This window comes from Eschrichtius robustus, chromosome 1 (genome assembly GCF_028021215.1).
Source record: "Eschrichtius robustus isolate mEscRob2 chromosome 1, mEscRob2.pri, whole genome shotgun sequence".
Taxonomy (NCBI): Eukaryota; Metazoa; Chordata; class Mammalia; order Artiodactyla; family Eschrichtiidae; genus Eschrichtius; species Eschrichtius robustus.
In genome coordinates this window covers 163842244-163859227 of record NC_090824.1, presented here as the reverse complement: position 1 = coordinate 163859227, position 16984 = coordinate 163842244, and the positions used below count along the sequence as shown (strand labels likewise).

General features: G+C 48.5%; 1 protein-coding gene across 1 annotated transcript in view; it reads right to left on the bottom strand.

Annotated features, from left to right (window-relative positions):
- Positions 1-13878: 13878 nt before the first annotated feature.
- ALPK3 (alpha kinase 3) overlaps positions 13879-16984 on the bottom strand; it is a 46050-nt gene continuing 42944 nt past the window's right edge. Inside the window, exons 13-14 of the mRNA XM_068537799.1 lie at positions 14832-14880; positions 13879-14224 (exon numbers count right to left, since the gene is read on the bottom strand). Coding sequence (XP_068393900.1) covers positions 13879-14224; positions 14832-14880 — 395 coding nt within the window. The remainder of the gene's footprint in view (positions 14225-14831; positions 14881-16984) is intronic.

The window sequence follows — 16984 nt, the reverse complement described above, 5'->3', positions numbered from 1 at the left end:
GCGCCAGACCTTGCAGCTGAAAGACAAAGTCAGGGCCCAAAGCTGAAAGGGGAGGCCAGGCAGGACCCAGATGAGGGGCTGGGCGAAGGGCAGAGGATGGAAGGGAGGAGGCGGGGAGCGGGGAGCAGTGGCTTGGCATAGCCTCTCCCATCCCAGAGCTCAACCCTCATTGTGCCAGGGGCCCCAGTGACAGAGGAAGGCCCCCCCTTCCTGCACTCCTGAACCTGTGAGAGGCAAGTCCTTGTAAATCTGGGAGGTCAGGCAGAAACAGGGCAAGGTCTGCCCACTTCATAGAGAAGGAAAGGAAGGAATTATGTATAGCATGTGTATGTATCTGAAAGGCATTTTTCTGAAGACAGGTCTTAGCTTTCATCACTCACCGCAACAGGTTAAAATCATTGCCATTAAGTGATATTTTCATTGTATTACACTCTCCCATCTCTGAAAGATGGAGAGACAATATCCTGAAGACAACATTCCAGTCCCTGGATCCAACTATACCTGAAACCAGTCCTATCCCTGGACTTTTCAATTACAGGAGCCAATATAGTCCTTTTTTTTTTCTTTTTCTTTCTTTCTTTCTTTTTTTTTTCTTTGCTGAAGCTCAGTTCATAGGCCTAAACTCATCTGTAAATAAGAGCCCTAACGAAGACGCCATCTCTCTTCACTCCTGTCCCCTCTCTTTTTCTTCCCCTTGGGTAGCACCCTACCCTGTCCAAGCGCCAGCCTGGCTAAGCTCACATACCCAGGAGCACACACGCAAGGGCACACATGAGCAGGCCCATGTAGGGAAGTACACACACAGGCAGAGCCTGGGAAAGCCCAGCCACCCATGCACACACGCAAACGCAGACACACAGCTGCACGGAGAGGGGCAGGCTCCCCTTCCTACTCACATATTTGTGGTCAACAAGTCCCTCTCAGGGACAGACGGAAGCGCGCGTTTCCACGGGGACGGGCTGGATCCAACCTGCTTTCGCTTTGGCCTGTCTTCTCATCTCAGTGGAAATTCCTGGGCAGAGTCCAGAGTTGGAGTTGGCTGGGCCTCCCACCTAGCTCTGTCCAGCACGGTCTCCAGAGCCCAGGACCACGGCCGGGGCAGGGACCCCAGCCTCTCTCAGGGAAAAGAGGAAACGGGGCAAGTGGGCCCCACTCTAGGCCTGGCCTGCGGAGCTCCTGCCTCATAACTGAATCTGCCTTCCTCCTCAATGACGCCTTCCTCTCCACTCTTTCCTGCTCCCAAACAGGCCCACCTCTTCCAGGAAGCTCAGCTTTATTACTCTCACTCTCCCCATATCCCCTCCTGGGGCCTCCTTTTCCACCTGCCATCAGTGCTACTCAGTTTTTTGGATCATGTGTTTTATCGTTCATTTTGCATCTTACACAGTCTCCGTTTTCTCACTGGATCAGTAATTATAACAGCAACCTATTTTCCTGAGCTTGAAGATGAGGAAAGCAGTGTAGTGCCATAAATAGTAAAAAGTGTTTCAGGTCTAAGTGGTCTTGAAAACAAAACCAAATCACAGCTTGCCCTTTGGTTCCATTGCTTTTTAACTGACACCTAAGCAACAGCGTGCAAAGTCAATGGACAAAACCTTTAACATTTCAATTCTCAAACTAAACATTAAACTTATCTGACAGGATTGACAACATCTCCTTAATAATTAATCATACACACTCAGGACAAAATCCTTTATGATGCATAAACACTTCCTGGTAACACAGAGGCGGAGTTATCAGCACATGCTGGTTGTTTTGGAAGTCTGGGGACCATGATGGATGAAGGGTGGGGGGTACCCCTTCTCTTTAAAAACATTTTTTCGTCATTCTGATTACCAAAGTATTACACGTGCATCAGCAAACATTTAAACATTATAGAAATACACAAAACACAGGAAGTTAAAAATCCCTCTAATCTGAGCCTTCCAGATATGACCACCACTGAGCTTGTGGAATTTTTCTCCAGACATTTTTCATAAGTGAATACTCTTTTAGGTTATTCATTTTACAAAAGAGGCTTATACTTCACCAGCTTTTTTGCAATTTGCTCTTTTGGGTGGAGATCCACACTGTGCCCCACTCACTCTGTTGGAGGCTTGTGTGCTGCCTTGATTATAAACTAAACGTTTGTGGCATCATCTGGTTTATCCTGAGCAGAACACCTGCCACCATGGGCAGCTTCCACAGGGATGGGCTTGCAGCTGCCCTGGCAGGGGGCCTCATCAAGCCCCAGTGAAGGGCAGACGGGACTGTACCTGCTTCTCTGCCTCTGCCCACTTCTAACCTCTTCCTCCCCTCCTTCCCCCCTTTCCTGCTGCCTCTCCCCTCCCCTTCCCCCTTCCTCATCAGTCCTCTCCTCTCTCCTCCCCCTCCTCTCTTGGTTTCTCTTGGTGCCCAGAGAGAAGCCAGGAGGCACAACACATCCAGGAGCAGCCAAACTTGTTCCAAAACATTCCCTACACTGCACCTTAGAGCCTTGACATCTTCATGTGCCCTGATGTCTCAAACAAGGATTTAATAGGCTGTGTGTCTTGAAATGAACCCGGAGCTTAGAGCCCAAAGGTCTAGATTCAGTCCTGGCTCTGAAAGTTAACTGGTTTCCTCATCTGTAAAACGGTGGGTAATAGTACCTACCTCATAAATAAATACTGATGGGGATTAAATGAGTGAATGCAGGTGAGGTGTTTGGCAGAGAGGCTGGCACCATCAGGCTGGCAGGTGTCATCGCTGTCACAGGTCCCATCTCAGGGCTGTCTTGACGCACTGCTCTCCTCCTCCAGGCCATGAGACCCTGTGTTGCTCCCCTGCTCGTGGAAGGGCAGTCAACAGTGATCCTGGCCCCCAGAAACCAAGTGTTCTTTTCAGGTGAAATTTGGCTGAAAGCCACAGGCTGGGCGGTTGGGAGGCTGGGTGGGTTGGGATGAGACCCCAGGGAAAGAACAAGAGCTGGAGGACCTCAGGGGTCCTGGCTGTGCCCCATCCAGCTGTGTGATCTCAGCGTGTCACTTGACTCCCTGTGGCCTGCTTCCTGAGGAGATGATCTCACTGGGGTGATACAGTGAGGCCTGGAACTGAGCCAGGGCTGGGGTGCTGGGTCCAGAGCAGGGCGAGGCAAGGAATATATATATATCTAATGACACAGACTTGTCACAGTTGCAGCATTTGAACTTGTTGTATAAAAAGGAAATCTGTAAATCTATAACTTGGCAACATTTTACAACGCTATATATTAAAGATGGCTTTCTCAAGAAATCCAGAACCACACAGCCCTATGGTCAAACACTTGTGACGTCTGTGCCTCTGCTTTTAAAGGTGCTGTGATGGACAGTTGGCATGCCAGGGTTCGAGAAGAGTGGATGGTTTGAAGTGCTTGCCTTTACCTGTGCAAAATCAAGTGGCTGCCTCTGTTGCTATTTTACTGTAAATTTGATGGTGTCTGTTCCTGTTCCATTCTCCAGGGAGCTTCTCTGTAGACTAACACCACCACCCACCAAGTGGTGGAGATGCCGGTGTCTGGGTAGTCATGGTTTTCTGTTGGACATTTGAATGTGATAAACAATCCAGCAACACTGGGAAAATACTACATGTGGAATGTGCACGTTTCCAGGGGGCGAACATTGTCAGTCAAGAGGTTTGCAATGATTTCCTTCCTGCCAAAAATAAATATGTGAAACTGCAAACAAACAAACAGAAAGGCCTGCGCATTGCTATATATATATATAGCAACGTGTGTGTGTGTGTGTGTGTGTGTGTGTGTGTATCGTGTATCTTTCCCCCCTTCCAATCAAAACAAAACAGAAGCACTTAGAAGGATTTATAATGAGAAGGCTGCTCCACCTCTCCCATCCCTGTCCCATTCCTCAGAGGCAACCCCTTACCTGTTTCTGGCTTCAGTTCTCTGGGGTCACTCGTGTTTCAGGGGAATTCTTGGTCTGAGTGGTAGAGAGTCCTTTCTCCTTGCCAGACTCTGATATAATGAAGAGGATATTTTTACAAGGGGTGAGTGAAACACTCAGAACTGTAAGAGGCAGACCTCGTCAGAAGGGACGTTCAACAGTCCCCTTATTTTCTTCTCACAGTTCTGCCTGCTCTCACCTCTTGGCTCTTCATAGATAAGGTCTTTTTCATCACATCTCTTCATGTGTCCAAGCAGTGACTAAAAAGAGAGGCTCCTCCCTGGTCAAGTTCCATGAGCATGAGCTTGTCATTCCTCTTTCCTAAACCTGCTTCTCTCTCTCTTACACCTGGGCGGTTAGCAGAAAGGACATTCAATACAATGGTCCCTTTCTCATTTGGGGCATTGAAAGATGGGATTCCTATAGTCCTAGTAGAAATATGCTAAACTAGAAAGCGTGTACAAATTCTGATGACACAGAGCAACATACAAAAACTGAAGAAAGGGGACTTCTCTGGTGGCGCAGTGGTTAAGAATCCGCCTGCCAATGCAGGGAACACAGGTTTGAGCCCTGGTCCGGGAAGATCCCACATGCCGCGGAGCAGCTAAGCCCGCGAGCCACAACTACTGAGCCTGTGCTCTAGAGCCCGTGCTCCGCAACAAGAGAAGCCACTGCAATGAGAAGCCCGTGCACCGCAACGAAGAGTAGGCCCCGCTTGCCGCAACTAGAGAAAGCCCGCGCACAGCAACGAAGACCCAACACAGCCAAAAATAAATAAATTTATTAAAAAAAAAAAACAACTGAAGAAATATCTTAGACGTGTATGCCCTCTGCTTGTAACTCTTACACACTTTCCGTAAGAAGGGACCCTCACGAGACTGAGAGCACAGTGCTCTTCTAGCACCTATACAGCAAGTCCAGGTGTTCACAGAGGAAGGAAATACTCCAAACACCCAAAAGGCCAAACTCCCCTGCCCCAGCTTACTTGCCGTGACTATCCCAGCGTCTCCTGCTAGAGTCCACCCCTTGACCCTTTCTATTCATTGGGAACAGATGGGCACAAACGGCCATTATCCAGTACAAGATGAAAGAATGGGTGTGGGGGTTCATCTATCTCAGCAACAGTGAAGGGCTGGTAAAGTAAGACGCCTGGTCCCATGCCCATGAGGGCCCATGGCCACCAGGCAGGGGGATTTTCCCCAAACAGCTAAGAGATCACTCTTTCCAAATATTTAACTGGCTGCTACAATGTGAAATGTATTTCCCTTGTCTCTGTTTTCGTTTTACCTTCTATCCCTCCTGCCTTTCCATCTCATATTAGCTTTTTATATAATGAGAGGTTGAGATGTTTCCTTTTTCAGTTTGAAGCAGGTTAAGATGTTCCACAAAGGTAGGTCTTATTAATTCACGTCATCCTGTGAATGACGTGATTCAAGGATGATATCCGTGGCTTTTGTGGGTTTTATACCAAAGGCTATATCCTCCTCTGGGAGGCACAGTATTTCCTGCCAGCCATTGGCAGGGGCTGTGGGAGCTATTAATTTGGATCTCCATTGCCTTGTTGGCCCAGAGCCTGACACGGAGTCACAGTTGATAAGCTGGTTAATTATATAGGCAAAGATAGTTCCTTGATTGTTCCATTTTTTCCCTCTGTCAGGGCAGTGGTCTGATGTGGCATCCACTTAGAGCAAAGCCAGCTATTTTTATAAAAGTTTCCATGAGGAGGGCTGTAGGCCTCCTGGGAGGAGCCGGTCAAATGAATCTACCACAGACCAGTAGTGTCATAGGGGAGGTGCTGACAAATGGGCATCACAAGTTAAATACAATGGTCAGGAAGAACAAAAATGAACACCTCTGAGTGTCACATCTAGACACTGAGACTTTCCAGGTGCAGCTTGCTTCCCTCCACCCAGGTGGGATTCCACCAGTAACATCGTGCCACAGGATGCAAGGCACGGTCGCCTCTCTGACTGGCACCAACTCTCCTTCCTGCATGGGTCTGCCAAGCCTATATCGTGCCTCGCTGTGAGACACTGCTTTCCATGCCACTGTGCCTTAGGAGCAAGGTTCCCTCTTCCAAAGGCTGTGTCCCAGTCCCTTCACTTCCATGCCTGTTGGGGTTCGTGGAGAGCCTGACCCAGCCCAGGGGCTAATCACTGACCAGCTTGTGGGTCAGGAGGCAGTACTGACTGTTTCCCATGGGACGAGAGCTGGAAAGACGGTTTTCAGGGGTGGGGTGGAGATGTTGTTAACCACCCCACACTGAAGGAAGGGAGAAACACCAGGGTCTCCCAGCTTGGAGGAGAAGAGCAGCATGTGAGTGGGCCCGGAGATGGTGACAATGGCACCAGCTGACGGGTTGGCATGTGCCAGGAGGTGGCTAAGAGCTTTCCCTGCACTATCTCAGATAACCTTCATGATAACCCCATGAGGTAGATTCTGGTCACCATTTCCCCCCCAACCTGTCCTCCACCGAGGTGTGTGATGGAGGACCCGGCACCACAAATGGAGCGACTATTGAGAAGTTGAACAGCCTGGGGTAGAACCCCAGGCCACTGAGCCACGCGTTTTTATTTGGGAGATCTGAGCTGGCGTTTGAGGTGTCCACACCATGTTTCTATCTCACCTGCAGCTTGGCAGGCAGGATGGATTCTGGGCCCACACTTAGACCTAATGGCTGTGAACTGTATTCTCCAGTCAGACTCCATGAAACCAGGGATACTGTGTCTCTGAGCAACTTCCTGAGTAAGACCCAGCACAAATTCTACAGGGGTTGATTTAATGGGCACTCAGCCACATAATCTGAATAATTTGACTCCAACTGCTCTAAGAATATACATTTTGCCCTGTTAGAAAACAAGAGCCCTAATGAAATTTCTCTGCCAGTGACACAGTCTACACAGTAGGACACCTGATGCATCTTAAGCAGATTCCTTAGCCTGAGATGGGGATTCTCGTTCAAGTGATTTACTTCATACATCACGCATGAAGGTCCTTCATCTTCATGCGTGATGTATCCCCTGAGGCTGAGTAGACGGTAGCTGCTATCTCTCACTGCCCTTTGGAAATCATAGGAAAGAGCCATCTCTGAACCACATCAGTTCTGAGGTCTGAGGACAGTGCCTCATGGATTCCAGGACCTCTGGGTGTCAGTAGGGGATGCCTCTATTAAAAAAAGGAACACAGGCACAAAATGGAGTCACTTGTCCCTAGGACAGCAAACCAAGACTCTACTACAGTTTCAGCCACTCCCAGGAATGCAACCTTTAACCAATCAATCTGGAATTACCTGATGAGCACAGTGAGGTCATCTCATCTGCATGATAGATTTCTCCTTTTCCCCCAAGGGAAGGTGACCTTGCCTGAAATAATCCTTTCTTTCCTTTATGACTTTATGGTCCCACCCTCTTTCTGCCTTTAAAAACCTTCCACTTTGTACACCTCCTCAGAGCTCCTTTCTATTGATGCTTGCCAGATGCGATGCTGCCCAATTCATGAATAACGCCAATTAGAGCTTTAAATTTACTCAGCTGAATTTTCTTAACACTCCTGCCTAGAGCTAGCTCCAATCATAGCTCCAATCACTCACGTGCATCTCGGTTCCAAGGGCTTAAGCAACAAGCCCAAGCTCACATGGATAGTAGAGGTGGATTTGAACTGAGGTCTGTCTGACTGTTCTCAGCTCAAACAAACTTCTGATAATTTGGCTCCCCTTGAAGTTCTCCTTTCAGAAGAAGGGAAGAATTCCCTTGTCAGGTAAAGTGTCCAGTCTTCTGGATGGTTACATGTCTCATAAAAAATTAGCAAGGTGGGTTTTTAGTGTGAAAATTCCATTTCCTTGTAAGTTTAATGAATGAAACGCTCCCTGAGTGTGATCAGCTCAGGGGTACTGACAACATCAAGGTACAAAACTGAGACCCAGACCCTGTCCCACACAACACTGCTGGTCTGCCAGTAACCAGAATCCACAGTCAACATAACCCAGGGGATGAGAGGCAGAATCAAATCGGGAAAAAGAAGAGTTACTCCCAGAAGAAACTGTATGAGCTAGCTAATATACATTGCCAAAAAATATAGGGGAAATTTATGGAAACTTTTTAAGGCTGTTTGACCAAGATAGCAGAACAGAATTTTGATTCAGGTTTTGTTTATTGATATGTTCTCACTCACCAGAGATTCTATAGAAGCTCACAGCCAGATACAGTTCTTACCATTTGGGCAGGGGGAGGGGGGCTATAGATGGGGGTGGATAATACAAATCTGGACTAAATACTGACCCATGCTAAATTATAAGAAAAGACCAAAATTCCAAGAAAGGCAGGAACTCACAGATTTCAGGAAACAAGAATGCTTTATTGGGTCCCTGACATGCATCCAGCCCATCTGCCCTCTGTCCTCTGACATGACCCAGAAGATGGTCTCACTCCCTGCCGTGAGAAATTGGCGAGGCTCTGCTGGCTTTCCTCTCTAGGCCTGGAATTCTGGTTGGAAGAGCGCCTATGAAATGAACTTCCTGATCTCAGCAGCAGAGATAGACAGAAGGAACAGAGTAGAGGAGTCATCATAATGGACACGGGCATGGAAACCAGAACCCTAGCTGTGGTTAATTAGTCATTGGGTCCCAGGAATGAAAAAGACCAGACAGTGCCTAAGATACCAGCTAGTTACTACTGTAACCAAAGGTTTCTGATTGGGCAAAGAGGTCTGTCTCAGCTGCCAAGGTAGAGTCAAAATCTCCCACTTAATTTCCAGACTTTCAATGGAGAGGAAGTCAAATATCTTTGAAGAAAAACCTTATTTTAACACTTAGATGCATATTGTTAACCTTCCTTGCAGCCTTCCCCAAAGGGATCTGTGTTCACTTATCTGGGAACCGAAAGGAAAGGAAAGTACTCAGACTTGGGGAGAGGGGTTTTGTAGGACACTGGCTCCAAGCCAAGTCCAATTTCTGGGTACAATAGAAGAGCATGTGGTCTGCCAATCCATAGAGATGTTTAATAGACTAAATTTTGCGCCATAGTAGACCCAGTGGAATCTCAAAGCCAATGAAAGGTTATTTTGAGGGTACAGTTGAAATGGATATATTCTGAAACACGCATAACCCCCACAATGGCTCTGATTAGTGGGGTAAGAATGACTATAATAGGATAGGAGAAGCACAAGCCATCAGAATTCCCCCTCCCGACCGAAATGGTAAATCAAAAGTGATTCCGTATTTGTGAGGGAATTGTAGAAATTAGTGTTACTATCAGATTTGAGAGTGAAGTCATAGTGATTCTTACCACAGCTCAGCCTGGCCAATGCAAAACACCAGGAGGTCTTTGGATTGTTGTAAACTTTAAAACATGATGACTCCAACTGCAGGTGCTGTTCCAGAAATGGTCTTCTTGCTAAAGCAAATTCATCCAGCTCTTGGCATTTGGTATGAACCCTTTGTTCTAGTGAATTCATTCTTTTCCTCGATTTTGATGAGCAAAGAACATCAGAAGCAATTCATCTTCAGCTGGCAGGGCAGCAGTACTCCACTGCTGTCCTGCTGAATGATATATATTATCTTAGCTGTCCAGCTCTGTGCCACAGACTGCCTCACAGGGACCTTGACCTCAGCAATGCAATGTTCCAGCACGCTGATGGCATCATGCTGATAGGGTCTGGAGATCAACAGTTTCCCTAGATGCTTTGGTAAGACATATATATATGTGAGTCAAGAGGTGGGAGATAAAGCATGTGAAAATGCAAATGTCTGTTCCTTTGATAAAGTTCCTGGGGATCAAGGGGTCTATTGAGGTCAGAATAGATCCTCCATTAACGTAGGACAAATTCCTACATTTTGAATTCCTTACCACTAAGGCCCAATTCCAGGCAAAATTGTCAGTTTGGGGCACCTTGCTCCAACCCATTTACTGATTGACCCAGAAGACTGCCAGCTTTGGGCAGGGCGCAGAGCAAGTGAAGGCTCTCCAGCAGGAAAAGCCTTTAGCACAAATGATTCTGCCACCAGGCCACATGACCTGGCAGAGCCAGTGGTGCTTGAGGGATCTGTCTGTGGCATACTGGGGAGCCACATGGAGATTGTGACAAGTCTTGATTTTAAAAATATGGCAGGAGAACCCAGAGTTTAGAATCAAGTGATACGCTGGCCAACAAGTAACTATTATCCTTTTGACACACAGCCCTCTGACTTTACGCTGGGCTCTGGGGAGTCTAACTGCTTGGCTACAGCCTACCAGGCGGCCATGCTGGCCCTTATGGACAGGGCTTGTCGGATCCACCCAGCCCAAATCAGGCATGGCCACCAGCATTAGGTGAATGCTCCAGGATAGGGTTCTGGAGGCACAGGCAAGCTGTGTGTGGGCGTCACTCACTCTCCCATAACGCCTCCTCCTGCCCTACGGCTGAACTCGCCTCAATCTACACTTATGCTACGGCTTTAACAGGGCAGGAACTTACCTTGACCATTATGGGCCCTTCTTCTGGATTTGGATTTGCTTTCCTTACCCATCATGCCTCTCCCATCAAAATCCATGGAATTATCAACTGTTGTAAACAGCATTTTGGTATCCCCACATATTGCATTCAACCAGGGAATATACTTTATAGCAAAGTAATGGGTTGATGCCTATGGCCTTTGCTCATCTTGTCAGGATCCCCACAGTCTAGAAGCAGCTAGCTTGATAATATGGTGAAATGGTTTGTTGAAAACTCAGTTACGGCACCAGCTGAAAACAATACCTTGCAAGGTTGGGTAAGGCCTGCAAGATGTAGCATAAGCTCCAAACCGGCGACCAATTCATGGTGCTATTTCTCCTACAGGCTAGGAAGCAGGGTGAAGAGGGGCATGTTATCACTACATCTCAATGCGTTTCTCATATCTGAGGTTTAGGACGAGACTGGTGTAGAGGTTTTAGTTCCCAAGAAAACATATCTTCAAAAATTCATAGTAATGATTCAAGTGAATTAGAAGCCTAGGCACCTGGCCATCTCAGGTTGCTTGTATCTCTGAGCCACACATAGCTAGGATAGGAGTATATCTAGGATACGAGTAAATATAGTGACACGTAGGAGTAGCTAGGATGATTAACTCTATCAAGGGAAAGTATGATTGCGGCTACTTAAAAGGGGGCAGGGTACAGATGGACGTGGGGGTTTCCTAAAGTGCTTCCTGGTACTGCCATGTCCAGTGGCTAATGCCTGCCACACAGGCAGGACTGCTTAGGAACTGGACTTTGGAACTGAAGATTTGGGTCACTCCAAAGGGCAAAAAAATCCCTAGTCATAAATACTAGTTCTCATGACCAGTTATAGGAATGGACCGTAGCCTTTACTCATACTTCCCTTCTTGTTGGGTTATATAATTTCCACAGGTTGCAGAATTTCAAAAGGAGATTGTGATAAAAGAGGGAAGAGTATCATTAGTGACACTGGACTTTGGAAAATGGTAGCCTTGGTCATTATCCCTGGACTTAGTCATTGACTATGACCTTGAATGGTCTCCTCAAGCAGAAAGCGATTTGCTTTTGGTTGTGAGAGAGTTGTAGTGCATCAGATGGGAAGAAACGTGTGTGTGTGTGTATGTGTCAGGGTATCTTCTGTGGTTGCCTGCCAAGCCCTTTCTACCCTTCCACCCTCCACCATTCTTCTGGTAAGAATCCCCATCCTTTGGAAAACTACCTCTCTCCCAGTCCACGATGCCCTGAGCTCCAGGACAGGAATTTGAACCTTGAGTGGAGGGAGACCCACTGGAGCCAACGGCAGCAGCTCCTGGGAGGCAAGCTCTGGAGCTACCCTGGCTCCTGCCCTTCTAAAGGCCAACTGTTCAGCTATTCCTTTGGTTCTGTGAACTACCCCCAACACCCTTCCCATGAAGGTCCAAGTCCATTTCTGTTGCTCAAAACCCAAGAAACCTAATGGAAAGTGCCTCTTTTGAGACCACCTCATGCATCTTTGCCTCCCAACAGTGGTCAGCTCAGGGTCTGGCATAAAGTAAGTCTGCTCAGTATGTCTGCCGAATGAATGGATGAATGGATAAATAAATCAACAATATTCCAGCTCTCAGTTCACCAAGGCAATCTGGATATGCAGGCTGGGAGAGTTGGGAGCAAGAGGAAAAAGTGGGCAGAGTCACCTGAGCACAAGAGGAGGTAGAGAAGTCAGAAATGTCAAATGGAGGGGGGTAAAGATCAGGCAAGGAAAGGCCTGGGTGATGGGGTGGGGCTGGGAATGAGAAGCCTCTGCAGCTTGGGAGGCAGGAAACAGTCAGTGAGTAGCTGAGAGGCAGGAGCTGGTCGTCCCCCGGGCTGGTCTTGTCCCAGTGGAGGCAGCCAAAGACACTGGGCGTTTCCCCAGAGCCCCAGCTCTGCTCTTCCTTCCTGGGTTCCTTCCTTTGCATTCCTCTTCCAAATGAATGAGCAATTCCAAAGGCCTAAGAGCCCTCGTAAGGGGCACAAGCCATCATTCCATTAGTACAAGAAGCACAGACTGTCTAGCTGTGGCCACGGAAGGCTGAGGCTGAATGCCTCAGGATCCAAAACATGGATCTAGGATCCAAAACATGGATTCATTTTTCCAGTGGGTCCAGGGACTGTAGGACGCCTTCAGAGAACTGCCTGGGGAGATGGGACCCTGACCCCATATACCTACAACCACACCAGATAAGGGCGAGCAAGATACACAGTTGCTGCCTTTATTGCATTCCAAGGGGAGCAGGCTAGCTCCAGACCCACCCCATCCCAGGCCTCAAGGAAAGGTTCTCAGGAAGGGCCCAGGGTGCTGGGCCGAGCACAGCAATTCCTTGGGAACCTATATTGAGGCCCAGAGCTGGAGTTCCAGGGTAAAGAGCTAATGGTTAGGGGCAGGGGTCCTAATTCCCAGGCACAGAGACACTCCTCCACCCTGCACATGGGTGGATTGCATTCTTCCTACACCTCCCAGGTGCATACCCTCTGGAGAAGAGTCCCAGCCCTCTATCCCTGGTCAAGAGGGGATGTGAAATTCACTGTGACCCCACCTCCTTTCAGTACGGAGCACAAGGTCCCACAAAGTCAACACCTTCCCTCTGGCCACAGCTGCTGATGCAACCCTCATGCCAGCTCTCACCTCACGGGCAGAGGGCCTGGGAGAAGTAGGGGAGGAGTGTCCTGGGGTGGGCTGAGCGGCCAGAGGGTCTGCTCCTCACCTATGTATGGTGGGTAGGGTGAGGGTCAGGCTAGGGAAGCCCTTGGGCAGGGGAACAAACAGAACTCAGTGAAAGGCAGGCAACAGGCTGCAATTGGGCTCAAAGCCAGGGATGGGGGACAGGGTGCAAGGGAGCATGGGAAGCAGGTGACTGAGTGCCTGAGTGATGGGGGAAGGAAGAGCATGAACACACATCACCAAAGATCACTGCACAAGGATATGACAGTCTCTGGAAGGGCCCTGAGCCCCATTCGGGCTCAGGGACAGGTTAGTTGCAAGATAAGCTGGGATGAATGAGGCAAAATTACTCGAAGGAAAAGACACCCTGAGAGTCACCAGGCCAGACACTGCAGAGGAAGTCTGGAGCCCTGAGGACAGGGAGGGATCAGGGCCAAGTGAAGGGAAAAGGGTAGGTGCTGGCCTGCGTGCCCCCAGAGTACAACATTCACGGCAGGGCCTGGGGCAAGGGGTTGGTTGCAGAACTCATGCAGAGGACTCAGGGAGCCTCCAGCAGTGGCCAGTGTAAACTTCAAGGAGGGCTAGGCTGCCAGGCCCTGGGAGGTAGGGCCTGGGAGCCGCGGTGACGATGGCACCAGGAGAGGGCACCAGGAGAGGCCACCGGGCAGGGTGTCATGCACCAAGCATCTGATGAGGAGCTGAGTGAGGAGAGGCTGCGGGCAGAGGCCCCGAGTGGTGCCTCCTCAGTGCACCTGCTCCAGTTAGTCCTGTACTGGGAACGTCTCCATCGGTTCAAGCTGCTTCCTTGTTGGTCTGCTGCTGGGTGGAGGCCCCCAGCCTCCTGTGGGGGCTACCGCATGCCCTGGGCCTTGGAGCTTCCATCTTGGATGGGATGCTGTCCCAGTAACTGGGTGGCGACTGCCTCTGAGGCCTGAGGGGTGGCCTTGGAGCTTGGGGCACTCTTCCGGGTGCCCTGGGGACTGGGGGGGCCTTTCCTCTGGGGCTGAGGACTCAGCTGGGGGCCCCTCCTGCCGGCAGATGGACTCTTGGAGCCTTTGGCCTTGGCTTGGGGGTGGGCAGCCTCAGGGCCCTTGAGAGGTTTTAGCCCCAGCATCTCACAGAAGGTGTTGCACTGGTGGGAAGAGGCAAACTGGTCCAGCAGGGCAGGGAAACAGCTCTCCTTGAGGCCTTGGTATCTGCAGCCAAATAGTAAGAGCTGAGTAGGAGTCCCACCCAGAGAGAGAGTCCTTGGGGGACAGACTGTGGGGTGGCCACAGCCAGGGTGTCGTGCCCAAGGTACACCCTACCTTACCTCGGGGTGCTGGGGAGTCCACCTGGGGTCACCTCAGATGGCAGCATCCAAAACCTCAGTTCTAAACTGAGGTCTCATTACACCCTGGCCTGTGGAATTCATCAGGTGGGACATCACTTGGTGTGAGGATGATCTGCCTTATTAACATAAATTAGAGCAGACTCCAGCTCACCACTCTACTCACAGGGCCCTGCTTATCTGCACCCTGATGAGCTTTCACAAGTGAGAAGGAAGAGGAGCAGGTACACTGAGAGCCCAGGACTGTAGGTGGTCCTGTGCATGGGCGTCAAGAGCTACTGGTCCAGATCTGGGGTCAGGGGCACAGCAGGTGGGGATCAGTGGCCCCTGAGACATTACTACATGGCCACGGGTGCAAGTGGGACTCTTTGGTCACAGGTCTAGCACCTCAGGGATGGAGAACCAGAAGAACTTTGACATTTTACACCCTGAGCAGACTCTCAGAGGGCATTCTGTCCCCAAGAAGCACTCACCCTCGCAGTTTGGTAGCAATCTGCACATCAGTCATTTTCCAGTTAACCCCTGAAAAGAGAGAGAGTGGGGAGTTGATGGCATCCTGGACTGGTTCTACGGCCCCCATGTCTCCAAGATGGATATCACTTTAGATGGGAACTTACCAGATTGCAGGGCACATCTTCAGGTACCCTCTCATTGGGCATCACCCTGGCCTGTCTCATGGGCAGTGTGGGTATCTTTGTATTATTAGTAGTAATAATATTCCCATTTTCACAGGTGAGGAGATAGGCTCAAAGTTAAGTGACTGCAGCAAAGTCACATTTATTCATTCATTTAATAATTGAACACGGTCTGTGTGCGATGACCACCGTGAATCAAAGTTCAGTCTTTCTTACTCCTAGATCCAAAAGTCTTCCAGCTGTGCAATCCTGCCTCTACTGGATGAGATTAGGTCACAAACTGAGCTGGCCTCTGGCTTTGAGCTAAAACTCTCTCCTTCCTCATAACGGATTAGCCCATCTGGGCAAGAGGGAGAAGGTGGAAATGTGAAGGTATTTCAGGGCTGGGCCAGCAGAAACGTTAACACTGGATAAGACTGACTTCCACCTACTCATAAAGGCAGGAAGCAAGCACTTCAAGAAGCTCAGATGGGCTCCTAGGTTAAGACAGCCTTGAAGAACAGATCCAGGCAAGTGGTGACAAAGGAGACATTTCCCACCCTGGCCAGGCCACCCCAGCATCTTAGCATTCATGCGTCAGGCCTGTGACTCTCCTTCCCTGTTTGTACACTGTCCGGTTGCCTTCCTCCAGGAACCTACCTCTCACTAACAAGCCTGAGTACCCGTGGATGATAGAGTGGCACAAATGTGGGCTTGAGAACCAGGCACACCTGGATTTACATTTCAGCTCTGTCACTTTGGAGCTGTGTGTGCTTGGCCAGTCACTTACTATCTCTAATCCTCGACAGTAAAAGTAGGGATAATGCTGCCCATCTTGAAGGGGAATTGAGAAGATCACAGTATGTGTAGGACTATAACTTAGTGTCTGAAACACAGTAGTTATGCAATAAATATTAATTTCTTTGTCATTTCTCTTTCAGCATTTATCACAGTCCATTTTGCATTATAATAATGATGATCCCTTACACTTGCACAGAATTTTGGTTTGCAGAGGGCTTTCACAAATACAGTCTCATTTAATCTTCTTAACAAGTCTGAGAGATAGGCAGGGAAGATATGATTATTCTTAGAGAGGGAAAGGAAACGGAAGCTCAGAGAGATTAAATGATCTAACCTGTCTGAGCTTTTCTTCTCTGTAAAACACAGACCCAGCTAGAAAATGATGAGACCTAGGCTTGAATTTCTTTGACTCTCAAGTCTTTCTACTATATTATGTTATCATCTCATTGTAGAAATTGGTATACTTATCATAGCTTCTTGAGGACAATGGCTATTCCTAATTCACCTTTTTATCTTCCCAATATTTAGTAATGTTGGAAGGAAGAAAGGAAGGAAGGAAGGAAGGAAGGAAGGAAGGAAGGAAGGAAGGAAAGAAAAATTTATGAGTTAACAAATAGAGTGAATGATAATGGTTTGATGTGTTACTAGCCCCCCTCCCTTCAATATATAGAGTTGTATATACAATATTTATTGTATTAATATTTATTCTTTAACCCCAGTGCAAAGCACATTTAAGCCAGTTTTCTATCTCTGGCCCTTGGTTTTCTCACTTATTTACATCAGGGATAAAATGTAATAGTGTGTGATATTCCCAGCATTCCAGTCCTCTCACTGTAGAGAGAATTTTATCTTTTCCTCTCCCCTGCCCTGTCTGGTTACAGAGAGTAGGCCTGGAAAGGAGTGGTCAAAGAAGTAAGGAGAATTCATGCTTGCTGGCCTTCCTTTGTTGGGGAGAATCTGAGTAATGGGAGAAATAGAAATAAACTAAAAAGAAGCAAGAGAGACTAAGTTTGTTTACATAATAAAAAGCTACCAAAGACAGAGGGGGGAGCGGGGAAGGAGGAGACTGCAAAGCTATGTGTGCGGGGATGGAAGAGAGAGTTTAGGAAGTTGGAGAGTAAGAAAGTTCAGAGCAGAGCTGCAGGGAAGAAGGAAAGGGAGATTTTGAAAACGCGGTTGTGGGGTTTGAATTAGATCCCATGTAACGGTCT